This window comes from Pleurodeles waltl, chromosome 1_2, assembly GCF_031143425.1.
Source record: "Pleurodeles waltl isolate 20211129_DDA chromosome 1_2, aPleWal1.hap1.20221129, whole genome shotgun sequence".
Lineage (NCBI taxonomy): Eukaryota > Metazoa > Chordata > Amphibia > Caudata > Salamandridae > Pleurodeles > Pleurodeles waltl.
The window spans coordinates 1,175,221,483-1,175,236,317 of record NC_090437.1 but is presented as its reverse complement, the minus strand read 5'-3'; the positions used below and the strand labels follow the sequence as shown (position 1 = coordinate 1,175,236,317).

Here is a 14,835-nt window from a genome sequence, read left to right as displayed (position 1 = left end):
CCGGCTCCGAATCGAGCCGGCGGAGTGGAAGGGGTGCGACGGGTGCAGTAGCACCCATCGAGAATTTCAGTGTCTGCTAAGCAGACACTGAAATTCAAAGTGGGGCCCTCTTACGGGGGCCCCTGCAGTGCCCATGCCATTGGCATGGGCACTGCAGGGGCCCCCAGGGGCCCCACAACACCCCATACCGCCATCCTGTTCCCACCGCCAGTTTCCCGTTTCTGACCGCGGCGGTACAGAATTGCCCTGGATGCACCGCCAGCCTGTTGGCGGCGCATCCGCGGTAACCTACCCTGGCGGTCTCGGACCGCCAGGGTAGGAATGACCGCCTTTGTTTGCTTTTTAAAGACTTAAGACACTTTATATCACTTTTTAGTGATATCTTTACAAATTCATATTGCATCTTTGATCGTTTTGACCTGCAAATACCCAGATAAATATTATATATTTTTCTAAACACTGTGTGGTATATTTTTGTGGTGCTATATTGTGTTATTGTATAATTTATTGCACAAACGCTTTACACATTGCCTTCTAAGTTAAGCCTGACTGCTCGTGCCAAGCTACCAGAGGGTGGGCACAGGATAATTTGGATTGTGTGTGACTTACCCTGACTAGAGTGAGGGTTCTTGCTTGGACAGAGGGTAACTTGATTGCCAACCAAAAACCCCATTTCTAACATCTGTGTAATGTGGAAAGTTGGCTTCCCAAGCCTTGACATTCTGGGCAGCTCGACCGAGCAGTAAAGGCTCAGCACAATAAAAGTGATGGTATTTTATGAAAAAGGATACTTTAACCATAGTATGCGTGCCCATAGAAAATACTAACCAAACAATGAAAATTAGATAAAGCAAATAAAGCGACAAAATAACACAAATGAAGTTGCAACACTGTTTGCAAGAGCTAATTGATTATTTACACTGACCTGTTTATAAATTATAGGAAAGACGGAGGATCACAACTGTCACCAAAACACAGTGATTCTTGGTAGAGTTTGTGGCCTGATTGAGATCACCATATATCTTGCGAAACCTTAGAATACAAGTGGTTTAGCCTATATTGAGGGAAAGCAAAGTTCTAAGATAGTCAAATCAAGAGTCTCCATGTTCACAGTTGAGGTACAGACCTAGAAATCTAACCACATCTCCCTGAAAAGTGGATATCTCATGGTCTTTGGTTCCTGTCAACACAGGTTTACAAATCCACAGCCTTTAAAGGGGTAGGCAGATATTGGTACTGTGGGGAGGAAGGTGACTGTCCAACCCACAGGGCAATCAATACGTTAGGCCTGAGAGGCTAGCACACACATTAGACCCTCTTTCAGCTGTTGGAATCTGGCTACCACACATGCCAGCTGAGTGCTAGACCTCTGCACTGCAATGCTGGCTCCAAGTGGCTCAGTAACAGTTTATTCAGAATCTAGAACTAGAGTACAATCTGGAATGCATGTAAGCAGTGCACAAAATGAGAAAGCATGAGTTTTTAAAAATCATCTTGTCTCTGTCGGTGGCCTAAAATAGTCTGCCCTTATGGTGCAGATCAGAATTATTTCTAATCATTTTCTTATTAGCTGCAATATAGAACATTTAAATGTTAGTATATGTATAAAATGCCCTTTTTAGGTTTAGCCAGCGTGCGCTAGCGCTCTGTGCTTGCGAAATCTTTTGTGAATAAAAAGAAATCTTAAAAGTGGATTGGAACCAGCCCCTTACTTAGCTGGACTTACCAATGGCTTAGTCCAGAGTCGATCTCATTCTGATTGGCCAGCACGCTGTTTGCTTTCACTTCCTGCTCTCTGCTGCTTTACTGTCCTGTCGTCCATGACGTCGGCTGGATTCTGGACCAAGTACTCCTTCTGGTCTCTGCCATTGGTTATTGGTCAGCCCCTTAAGTTAACCACATTGTTTCCCTTTGTACTTTGTTTTCACTTTCACAGTGTACGGGGCATGAACTACATCCTGGAGGTGCTAGTACCCTCCACCAGGCTGCTCAAGACACTCAACCAGCCACTCAAGACATCAAGTTCTCTCACCGCGCAGCTCAATACATTGCACCAGGCTACTTGTCTTCTTTTTTTTTTTTTTTTTTTGGGTGACACATTCCAAATAGCCACAGCTCTAAGAGCTAACGCTGTGGCACACATGTTCGTATGGGTATGACCTGAACTGTTGGACTAATGTTCGGTCAGTGTTCTAGTCTGCACTTTAACATTGTCCCAACACTGCATTTATTTTCAGAAAATACCTCTAATTGTTTTGTTACTCATCCATTTGCACATTGTTGTCTGTCATGCTTACGTAAGAAAACTGAACAGTTTTCTATGGGGTAGGAACTTTAAGAACGGATTAAAAAGAAAGTTTTTTTGACGAAAACTGTACATAATGTATCTAGTACGATTGCTAAATGGTGTTTCAAGAATACGATTTTAGAGCTGTTCATATCCCTGGGAAAAGCAATATGGTCGAGGATGGTTTGTCCAGGATGGTTAACACAGAAGTGGAGGAATGTATGACTGTATGAAGTGTAATCAGTGAGAAGGAAGTTGGCGACCATGTCTCATGAGGGATATCAAGGAATTTCCAGATCTAAGTAGTGTGTGCAAACATATTATTGGTGGCCATCTATGGACAAAGAGGTAGGCAGAGAAGTAAGGGAGTGCATAGAGTGATGTCTAAGTGATAAGTTGTGTAAAACAAGGGAACAAGCCATAGTTGTAAAGAGTTTACCTAAGAAGGCATGGGATGAAGTGTCACTGGACATTATAGGATCACTTAACAACAAAGGACAAAAAAAATGTATAACAGTATTATTAGATCTTTATTCAAGGTGGCCTGAATTGATAGTTGTGAGTGAGGTCACTTCACAGAAGGTGACAGAATTTTTATCACAAGTGTTTGCAAGAGAAGGGGTCCCTGAATCATTGTTGACGGACAATGGTTTTCAATCTGTTTCGATATAAATGGAAGAGTTTCTGAATAACAGAGGCAAACATTAAAAATCTGCGTTATATCATACAGAAACCAATGGTACAGTGGAAAGGATGATTCGTACCACTAAGAAGGCTATACAATTAGCTAGAGGTTCTGGGAAAGAGTGGATATCTGAACTAAGTAAATGGGAGGAAGTATATAGGTTGACACCACAAGGTACCACAGGAAGGACTCCTTTTGAATTATTTAGAGGAAGGGGATGGGGGCAATTCGATATTGGCCCCAGCATGAATTAAAAACTGTACAGGAGATGATGAAAGTGATAAGGATGATGGATGCTAAGAAAGGGTGATGGAAAAAATGATGGAGAGGAAATTAAATACAGATAAGAGAAAAGCTTCTAAAACAGTGTTGGTAAAGGTGGGAGACATTGTTAAAGTTAAAGCTCTTGTCACACATGAAGTGGTTTCCAAATACAGTTGCCCTATGAAAGAAGTCAAGACGTTTGGAAATGGATTAAAAACCGAAGGTGGCCACAATCTGGAATAGTAACAGAGTGGTTAAAATGTCCAAGGAGAATCAGGGAAAAGGTGGTTCAATACCACAAAAGGAAGAACATTTAAAGCAAGGTGATGCTTTGAGCAAAAGAAGTGAAGATAAGACTAAAGAACAACGGAGTAATGTGAGCCGCAATTGGATGCTTCCAGTAAAATTTAAGGAGTATGTTATGTGATAATATTGGGATTAACCTTTAGTTTGATGTATATTTTTTTTGGTTTCGGTTATAAGTTTATGTTGTAATTTTTAGTGAAAGGGAAGGAGATGTGTAGTATCTTGGGTTGAGTGCTGGAATGTGGAATGTGAAATAAGTAAGGTTCGTTTGATGTTTAGGGATGCATTATGGAACGTCAATAAGTCAGTTGAGGTTGAGATGCTGTTGGAGTTGGATAGTGCTGTGGGTAGAGCCTGTATTGAGGAATAAACCTACTCAACCTGAGAACCTGTAACCTGCGCTTATTTGAAGACAGGGCAAGCATGAAAATACTGAATAAATAGTAGGAAATATTGTCAGACAATAGTACCATAGACACTATACAGAGGACAAAGATTAATTATACTCAAGTCCACAAATATGTCCCATGACAATATATACATCGTCAAGATATGTAGATGTGGAGTTAATAGGAAATCTATACTTACCTATATGCCATATTACGAATTCCATAGTTTGTGCTCTACATTTTGCCTCCAATATTATGGGAGGATAATATTTCCTACTCAATATAACAGGCTACAACCAAGGGCAAGTAGTTATGTCAAACATGCTTTCCACATTTACCTTAACCATTTCTTTATACTTTTCTTTCAGCTCCTGATAAAGCTTGCTGTATCGTATCACAGAAATGAGGGACAAGGTGCTTTTGAAATCACTTTTCTTGGGCTCAGAAGACCATTTAGCCAGTTTTGGCAGAAGTTCATTTACCAGCCACTCTGGTTTTGGGTAAACAACTCCATCCGGTTTCCAACAATCTGAACACAAAACTAAAACAGAAATAAACCTTAAAAAGAAAAAAGAAAAGAAAAGGCAATTAGAAGGTGGCCATTAACTGCATCATATTAATTTCTTTTTTTCTTTAAACAATAAAAAAAAAAGGAGTAATCTTCTGCTCCTGATATGGGCTGGTTCAGAAGCATTTAAGACTTCCTTTTTATACATAGTTACAATTCAATAACTAAAAAGCAACAAACATCCTATTTACCCACCGGGAGCTTGTAAGATATCCATTTATTCTATAAACAAATAGCTTTGCATTCAGTTATTTTGCAGTAGTGAAAAAACATAGTGAGGAAGGGGCAATGGTAGCACCCCACTTACTCTACAATATCTGGGATTGCCTGTATTATGAAAGATCGTTATGAACAATTTAAAATTAATGTTGTAGCAGATAACAATTGAGTATCAAGGGATAGCCTTGATCACTTGTATTCGGTAAAACAATATCTTTAACACGGTTGCGTATACCAGCAAAGAATGCTTTGTTTTCATGTTTTGGCATGATGCTTAAGATTGCCATTATGTTCCTTGGAATATGGCAAGATATACACATACTATTTTGTTGTTGTGAAAGGGTTGCATTTACTGACGTAGAACAAGTTATCAAATAATTAAATACACTTTTTCCCCGCGCTCTCCCCGTAGGCCTTCCACCCCCAACCCCGGTCATTGATGGAAGGGAAATTGCTTCCCCCCCCCCCAGGACTGCTCTTCTTATCTAGTGAGACTATGAGATGCACTGTGATACATCAAAATATCAATCTAACCACATTTTACAACAGTACACCTCCACAGCCCATTTGACACAATTATCTACCAATGTGTTGGCCCTCTGCATATAAAATGCCAGAAATAACAATGTTGGTGTCAATATTCCTTAGGAAATGCATTTTAATCTATTTCAAACTGTAATCAACCAAGAGTACATCATTCATACGCCTTACCAGTCCTCCCAGGAAAACAAACTCTCTCCCAAAGGTTCTCCTTTTCAATGCTAAGTGAGTAAGTTGGCAAACAGGTTCCTGTGAAACTAGTGTAACTATGACAGGACCAGAAATCAGTGATGACCTAAATGAGAGCAGGAATCTGTACACACGGTGGTGTCAGTATTAATAGCGAAACTTTAAAAAATACGTTAATTAGATAAAAGAATTAGACAAGATTAGAGTAGATGAAAATGTTCCATGTCTATACCACAGGTTCCCAGTGGTCTTGTTTGCCAGTATTTAGGGTCTGATATGTGCCGAAAGTCTGTTCCATAGGTTGTGAACAGGAAATAGATAAATACTTAAATAGAAACTTACCATTTATCATCCTTGAAATGTACAAGACGAATTTGATAAACATTGCTTCTGTTCACCTGAACATTTTCTTCTTCCACTTTCTTGAAGGGTATAAATGTCACAACCCCATTAGAAATATCTGAAATTAGTTTGCAAAGTCAAAAGCAGGATATTTCATCATACTCCTTACAGGCTATTTTGATATGTTGCAGTTTCATACTTCTAGCATCATGTAAACAACTTTAACAAATAATTTACATTTTAGGTAGCCTGTGCTACAACACTTTTTCCATTTGTAAGTATTGTAAATAGGCAATCTGACACAATTGATTGGTGCTCAGATTATTGACTTCAGACAGATGAAGCCCGTCATTGATATGAAAGTGTGGCTTCAAGGTTCATCATATGTCATTAGCAAGCACCTAAGCAGAGTTGTATTACCAGTTAAATGTTCAAATGTTTGCAGAACAGCGTGTTTCAACAAACATTGATTTGCATTACCCAAATATAAATAAGAGACTCTTGTTTTACTCATTAGTATGCAAAAACTGACATTTTATAATTCAATGCCGTCTATGCCGGGATCAACAAGCAACTCATCAGGATGCTGCAAACCATTCAGTACTCAGCAGCCAGAATCACTCATAACCTCTCCCACTGCACTTACATCAAACCGCAACGAACTTTACTGGTTCTCCATCCACACTCTAACATAATTTACCTACACTTTCACGGCACTACATAACACTGGCCCAGCAAACCTCAATAACTACATCTGCTTCCATCCAGACACCTCCACTCGGCCAGATGCCTACTGGCACACATTTCTCACATACAGAGGTCCAGATCTGGCAATTGAGCCTTCGCCAACATCCCTCCTAAAACATAGAACACATACTGCTACACATCTGAGCAGCCTCCTCCTCGCTTCCTTAATTCCACAAGAATTTGAAGTCCTGGCTTTTTGAGTGGTCCCAATAGGCCCCAGGCTGGCCTAGACCTACACCTGCTCAGCGCCAGGATCCCCTCCTGTGTGATAGTGTGCTTTACAAACAGACATAACAGAACACAGCACTGAGATATGTGAATCTCAGTACAAGCCAGTTGTTTTGTTTATAATTCACTACTCTCACCAAAACAGTTCATTATTTTGAGACCTAATATCGGCTAATTAATATTTTCTTTTTGGGTTTACCTCAAATGAAAAAAGCCAAATAAAAATCCAAAACTGCATCTTTTTATTGATTGATTTGGGCTTTACTTTGAGTTTTAATTTATTTGATTGAACTTTTTATGGAGCCGCTATTTAACAGATAACATATTCTGCAATACACTTAGAAACAGAAATGTAAGTTTTATGTGTTTGTTTTTTTCTGGATATCCTTCAGGTACGCTACTTAAGTTACCCACAGTTGTGAACACATTTTTGTTTCAGTATGAAAAGGACAGCCTTCCTATGTGCGAAATATGAAGGGTGTCTTGAACAGGACCCAGACACTCTTCCAAATTGGCTATGATAGATGTAAACTTATTGACCACCAGGATGTCAATGAAATGCAGCATTGCCAAATGCACCTTGGGACGACTGAATTTAGAGTGCATCACAATCTTTTTTGTCTTAAATTGTAACGTTCTTCTACAAGTTGTGAAAATGGCTAAGGGCTGCTGCCCTGCGCCCAACAACGCTAATTAATTGAAGGCATTCAGGGAGTGGACAGTTCCAGGGGCTGACAACCTGAGCGGTGGCACAATCATGCAACTGAATATGTGGATATTTTGAGGTTCAGATACAAGTGAATCAGAAGAGTTTCTTAAAATATTCCATTGTAATGAGGTGAACTGTAAATATAAGCATGAGTCTGACATACCTACTATGGAATTTTAGGATATGAGGATTTCTGTGCTACACAATGAAATGCTAACCTAACAATTCAATTTATAAAACAACCTGGAAAAAGCTAAAGGGATTCATTGAAGGATACATAACTGCACAAATGGATAGGCACTAAACCATTAGTCACATACAGGATTATTAATCAGTTTTGGAAATAGTAACCATTAGTAATAGGTTTGAGTGTAAAAAAAAAAAAAAAAAAAAGAGGCCTGCTGGTTATTGGTCTTTCTCATTGGTTTCTTTCTTTGTAACAGGGGTAAGGTTTGTGACCATGGTCTTAACAATGGAAAATTATGTACGAAATGCACTCACTGTCAAATGAGAATTGCAATATATGTTTTGACCTTCCCATGACACCTGATATGTATATGGAGCACAACATGCCAATTACAATACGGGTTATGAAGCATGTATGTGCAATAATCTAAATACACCCACTTATAATGTGGCTTTTTAGTAAGTCAGAGAAAACACTAACATATCCTCTCTTACTAACCAAATAGGAATTTGGAAATGTTAAGCAACAGAGATCTCAAAACCTGGAATAAATACTTAAGACATCCGCTGGCTTTGTAAAGTGGTTCCTTTAAAAAGTTACACCTTTCCACTCCACACAAGTATTTCTGAAAGAGTAGATGATGGTGGGCAGTGGCAGATCGCAAATATTTATTTATTTATTTGTACAGGTCAGTGGTAATAATACATTGATGACATAAATCAGTGCTTCTTGTTCTTAAAAAATATACTTTATTCTTACTGCTGATTGCAAAATGTTGTCAATATCTCATCACTCTATTGCCTTTCTTGACAAAATCACTTGTATTATAAACCAATGGTCCAATATCACAAACTTGGAATTTCACCTACACTTCTGGTAGTTGGTTATGCGATTCTCCTTTTCTTTCTAAAAAAGAAATCCAGTCTGAATGTGAATATAAATAGAAATCATGTCTACCTGACTGAAGAGTAATGTTGTGAAACAATGACCTTCTACTTTGGAGTCCAATTATTGATCAATTGAGAACTGGACTTTGTCATTCCACAGTTTCAAGCTCCTTGTGCGAGACCTAATTTCTGGAGTATCAACTGCTTTGAAATTATTTACTTGGATGTGTCGCTAAAGCAACTACCAATAGTAGCATTTAACATGAGAGAAGTGACTTTATCAATCAAAATGCATCAAGCATATTCTATTGCAATGCAGTTAACAATCGTTGGGCAGGCCATATATGACAATTCACGAGTGCCAACACCACGTGCACCATCACCACTGATGCTGACTGGTGAGAGTAGGACAACTAACAGTATCTGCATTTTCTGACTGAGCTGCTGTTACCCTGCAAGATGCACAAGCTTTATCTTCAACATCAACAGAGTCTCCAAAGTTACACCCAATTGGTGCTGTTTTGCAAGCTATCACAGCTTCACCTTCAATAACATCATTTTTAGCTTTGATTTCAACCTACTTATTTTGTGAAAAGGCCAGCTGTACATCATAGAGGAGAAAACTGATGCAAATGCACTGAAACGCAAAGGTGTTTGGTCACTTTCATGTTCATGATAAAGAAATCATCATGTCTATAAAATAACATTATATACTAGACACGTTTTACTTTTAATTGTTCTTTCCACCTTTTAAACAGTAATAGCCATAATCCATTATAATTGCCCAGGTTCTTTCATTTACCATTGTGCATATATGCATAACTATAAACATATTAATCACATATACTTTTTTTTATCATTCCAGGGATGATATAATTATCATGCTGTTTCCTTTTAGGTATTCCCCTTTAAGAAATAACATATGTTGTTTATTAGATATGAATGATGAAATATAAAATGCACTTTTATTCATGTCATTATTAATTGGAATGTGATCAGTAGGCCTGCTTGAATATATTCAGGATATTTGGGATAAATCAGATTCTATCATCTCATAAATCTTTAGAATGGTGAACACGATTTCATGGAAGCTGGTAATTTCCTTTCTCATTTATAGTTTGGTACCACAGAATGTAAGTAAGTAAATTTGACCTAAGGAATTTTCTGCTAATTGTTTTTCTGAAAGGTTGAACAATGAACAGACACATTACATAAACTGAGGAGAGTGTGAACATACAGAGAGGAACTTAGTGTCAGGCCCGAGACAAAGGCCACAAAGGATTGTATAACCTTCCTTGGCTGAAGGCTACCAGGAGGCACATTTAGCTTTCACTCTGTGAGCTTTTCAGGAAGGCTTTTCGATTTATATGACAATAGCACACCTGCTATTGTAATGAACATTGTTTCCATTGTTCAGAGGACGTGTGCCATCTTTTAACTTGAAATTACTACGACGGGATTTAGATTTTTAAAATAAATCTTTGAATTTATATTTCTGGTCTCCTTGTGTTTTTGAATGTGCCTTTCCATTATTAAAGAGGGTTTGAGTTCCACCAATTGCCCTTGAGATATCTCCTACGAATTACTGTTACCTAAAAAGAATACCATTTGCATAGTACTCAGTGGGTGGCTAGGTGGCTGCTGCCCAACTGGCTTTATGTTTCGGTCTGGCACATTCACAAAGTCATTAGTACCAGGTTGTCTAGAAAGTCGAGTCCTGGGCTGTGCTCTGGAGAATAATCAAGAAAACATAGTACCAGAACAGAGGTTAATCCCAATTTAGGTGATAGACCAATCCACCCTAACCCAGTATCTTCTGATCACAACAAATTACCAACTAATATGGAAGAAGCTGTGTTTGTATCCTACGGCAGTCTGAGACATGCTCTTGCCCATATTAAAAGATAGGCAAGCAATACACCCTGTAGAAGAACTTTAGAAGAAATGCAATGGGATCAAGCACAGAGCAGCAGAAATGGGCAGTTTGCACAAAGCTGCCTTAATCTTATACCCTGCATCCTCATCGAAAGAGCTCAGGTCCCTTTCCTAATATGACTGCAGTTCAGTGAACTTGCCCAGGCTACTGAAATCCATGGTGTGATACACCTGGGAAACTATTCCCTTATTCTGAGTTGATGCTGCAGGGTTTCGCCCTAAGTGGGTTGCAATCAAGGAGGGTAGCCAACTTCAAGGGTGTTTCGCAGTTATAGAATTGGTATTTGTGTTAATAAACTCATCAGCTAATGACTGGAAGGACCTTACATCACCTTGCTCCTGAGCATCTCCTACTTTTGCTATAACCTGGGAGATTTCACTGCAAACAGGAAGCCTGGTTGTATGTATCACTCATGTCCCACACCCTTAATGAGTCTCCTGTGTCAACCTGGAGTCCCAGCTCATTCAATGGAGTCCACTAGGTGAGCAACTCAGGATAGCTCCAGTGACGGGAGGAAATCAGCTCTAGTATAATGGTCTCCATACATCATAGATAGTAGAAATGAGTCGACAACTGTACGAACTCCAAATGAATAGCAGGGTCTGCCCTTTGCCTGAAGTGCCACTCTTTGATTATGATAAGCAAAGAAACCCAGTACTATAAGTGAATATCTGCCATGGCCAATCCTCCATCTTATACCAAACGGACACATCTAAAAATGGCTGACGCCATCTCTCCAGATAAAGGCACAGGAGTATTCATGCACCTTCTTGAAGAACTACAGGGGGACCTCAAAGAGGTAATTTTGAAGGACAAGCAATAGTTGGGTAATGGTGACATTTTAAACCATAAAACCCAGATTGGAAGAGACCCTCATCTGCAGATCCTTATGTCGGAAGTTTAGTAGAGGCACCACGCTAAATTCTTATTGTGAGAATTCAGTGTAACAGGCATCCTTAGTATTTGAAGCAATCATTGGGTATGTGTAATTGGGATAGCCTATCAAGTGCCAGCTCACCTTCCCCTTTAGCAGGATATAGCATATATTTATTACAAGTGATCACAAGGTGTTACTAAATAAATGTAAGAGTTCCATCAACCTTTGAATGATTATTCGCAGATATCATGCTAACAGCAGCACATCATTAGTGTAGATGGAGTCACAGTCACCAAATAATCATCCCAGTAAGGGCTCTGCACAAACCTGCCCCAATGGATCCAAGTTGTAAGAGGCTCAATGGGCAGGAAAAAAAAGTAATAGAGGGAGAGGAGATCCCCGACAGCTGCCTAGTGCTAATGCAAATACAAGTTACAAGATTTGTCTCTCTCTTGAAGGATAGACAGTATCCACAAGCCTGACGTATACTAAAAACTGGGGTCACTGGATCATCTGCTTGAAAATCCAGAACAGCTATTATAAATTAAGCGTGTCAACAACATTTTCAAAACCTGCTTAAAATGATAACTGATGATCACAACGAAGTGAGAGTGATGCTCTGAAGTTCCACTCCCAGCCCAACTGCATCCATGCCTTCCACCCACTTCTGAATTATGCAAAGGCTGACTGTCACAACTGCCTTCCCCCCCCCCTCCACCCCCCACAACACCAGAAGAAGTCTCTGGGGTTCACACCGGTCAGTTTGGCTTGCTGGTGCCTAAAATGGTGAACAGAAGCGGCTTTCCAACCTCTCCATTATGGTGGTGGCAATCAGCCCTACTAGTCCGTGATCATCTCCCAGAGTTAAACGACCACCAAATGAGAACCTCTCCTGAGTGAAACAAGCATTCATATCACAGTTCTGCATGCCACCATATCAGGCAAAGCTCCCTGGACACAGGAGGCCACAAGAGGGCCTATATAGCCGGACAAAATTCCCAGGCCTAGAAGCAAGGGTTTTCCCCTCAGAGGTTACGAGCACATATCTGGGGAAGCGAGGATCACTCTGTGGGGTCCAGCGAGCAGCTAGATATCTTAAGTGAGATCAGTCCCTGGACCCCAGAGGGCAAGCCATAACCAACAAACAGGAGGTATCCATAGGTGAGCCTAGGCTGCCTCCCTAACATGCGTAAATTAAGTAATCTAACACACTTCTGATAGGGAAGTACACAAGGCCTGGTGCATGCTTAGAGGCTGCGGAGAGCCAAGTAAGCAGCTCAACCCCCACCGGACTGGAGACAAACTATTGGTAAAGATTTAATGGAACAAGAGTCTCTCTTGAATTCTGCCTGGGGATTTAGAGAGCAGAGTGGTCAGCTGTTCAGCCCTCCAGCCTACAACAGCCACATGATAGTCCCCTGCACACGGCTATGACTCATTCCTTCTGTTGGGCTCCTAGGCCTGCATCAAGGAGAGGGGCTGGGGTTCCCCTTGAGCCTAATGCAACACATGCTGCACTAGATTACTCTTAACAGTGCACAGTCCCCTGGGCCCATTTAACTGTACCAGATATGGAACCATGTACTAACCCAGCTAAACTCTCATAAGCTACCCACCCGCTAACAAGAGATCTGTGGGTGACAACTTGGCCTCTGCAGGGGGCTGAAAGCCTCTTTCCTCTCATCTAGCTGCCTAAAGACTCTCTGCAACTTTTAAGTCCCAAAATACCAGTTCACAAAAACAGGAGGAATAAAACCCTGGAAGCCATGCTGACCAAGTCTGCTGACAAGAAACAGGACTTCAGTAAAGACAAGATGCCTTGGTGAAGATACGAGAACAGACTATTGACCTGCAATGTCACCTCAAAGACCTGGAAAGCAGATCACAATGGTTAAGTATCAGCATAAGAAGTGCCCCACACAAAGCAAAGAAAGAGGATACTGACCACTATGTTAAGCTTCTATTTATGCACATCCTGCCGGATCTCTCAGAAGCAGATATAGTTATTGATAAAACATACAGTGCAGGCCACCTGACGAAGAACCAAGACAATCCGGAAGAAATATTGACCTTTGTACACTATTTCGGACACAAGGAGGCAACTGTGATGGAAGCTCGTTTAAAAGGGCTGATCTCCTTTGATGGCACGACACTGTGAATGTATACTAAAAATTGTCCCTGAGCACACTGCCAAAACGTCAACTGCTTTGACAAGTTACCATCTTTCTCAAGGGGAAAGGCATCAACTACAAATGGCGAGGCCCACATTATCTACACCCCCGTATAAGGCACAACTGTTCAGCCTATCTGAAGCTCCAGAGGAGGCCTCTGCTTCTCCCTCCTGACAACCATGTAGAGATGGCCTCAAAAGTCAGCGGGAGAAATTATACCATTTAAGAAATCCTCCCTCAGACCCTCTCCAGACGTAAGGAGGCTTTAACGAAGATTGATCATCGATAAGTTCCAGGGTGAGGAGACCGAATGAGGGGTCTTTGGTCGCTATGCAGCCTGACCAAAGTCCTCAGTAACCGCCGCAGCGTCCAAATGAATGTGATCCTTGGCCAGTTCTACACAGGACTGATCCTATCTCATGGTAAGCACAGTGGGCAGGTAGTGGGCCCAACACATCACAAAAAATGTTCCTACGTATGGGACAGAGGAAGAAGCACAGGGTAGACCTGTGACTGCAAAGCGTACTTGTCCACTTGTTAAGCTACCTAATGAACCCAACCTTTGTTTAATAGTTTCCAAGTTTGGGAGGGTGGCCTGTCCTGGCTAGGAAGGATAGTTGTGCTTAAAATGACTGTCCTGCCAAACCTGCCACTTAGCTTCCCCTGCAGATGGTAGACACACACCACAAGTTAATAAACAGCTTTATTTGAAAGGTTAAGAACTCCAACATGCCAAGAAACAGGCCTGCCTCCCTACCACAAGAAGGCAGCCTCAGTATTCTCAACTTCATGAATTATTATTTGGCTGGCCTAATAAAATATATTCTGAAGTAGAATAGAACAGTCTCTGAGAAACACTAGAGTTTTATGGATTAGCATATAGCAGGAATGCGCATCTGGAAGGTCTCCTGGCTGACTAAGAACCACAGGTCGTGAGGCATCTATTACTGCCTAGTCAGAAGAGCCACTCTTGGTGCATGGAACAAGATGGCCATGTCGAAGAGCCTCATGTGCATGCCTTTCCCATCGATTTCCATAATAGGTAACCCAGCCTTTCCACCGTGCTACAACAGGCAAAGCCAACTGCAAGCGAATAGGAGACTTCTATAACACCAAGGCACTTGACTGTTTTGAGCAGCTTTCGACACATATGCACCACAATTGCTTGCTCACATTCTCCTTCATTTCCATAATAACCAAAAATACCCTGTGCATTCCAGGAAAGGTAGAGTAATAACACAGGCCCTTTGTGTTGCTGAACAAGCTATCACAGCTCTGTGAGGAACAGTCAATCCCACAGTAAA

At 40.8% G+C, this 14,835-nt stretch overlaps 1 protein-coding gene across 2 annotated transcripts in view; it reads right to left on the bottom strand.

Moving 5' to 3' along the window:
- Positions 1-14,835, bottom strand: part of TRMT44 (tRNA methyltransferase 44 homolog) — a 246,607-nt gene that overhangs the window by 223,942 nt on the left and 7,830 nt on the right. For both annotated transcript variants that reach the window (XM_069203438.1, XM_069203431.1), the window contains exons 2-3: positions 5,790-5,907; positions 4,270-4,489 (exon numbers count right to left, since the gene is read on the bottom strand). In XM_069203438.1, the coding sequence (XP_069059539.1) occupies positions 4,270-4,489; positions 5,790-5,907 (338 nt within the window). The remainder of the gene's footprint in view (positions 1-4,269; positions 4,490-5,789; positions 5,908-14,835) is intronic.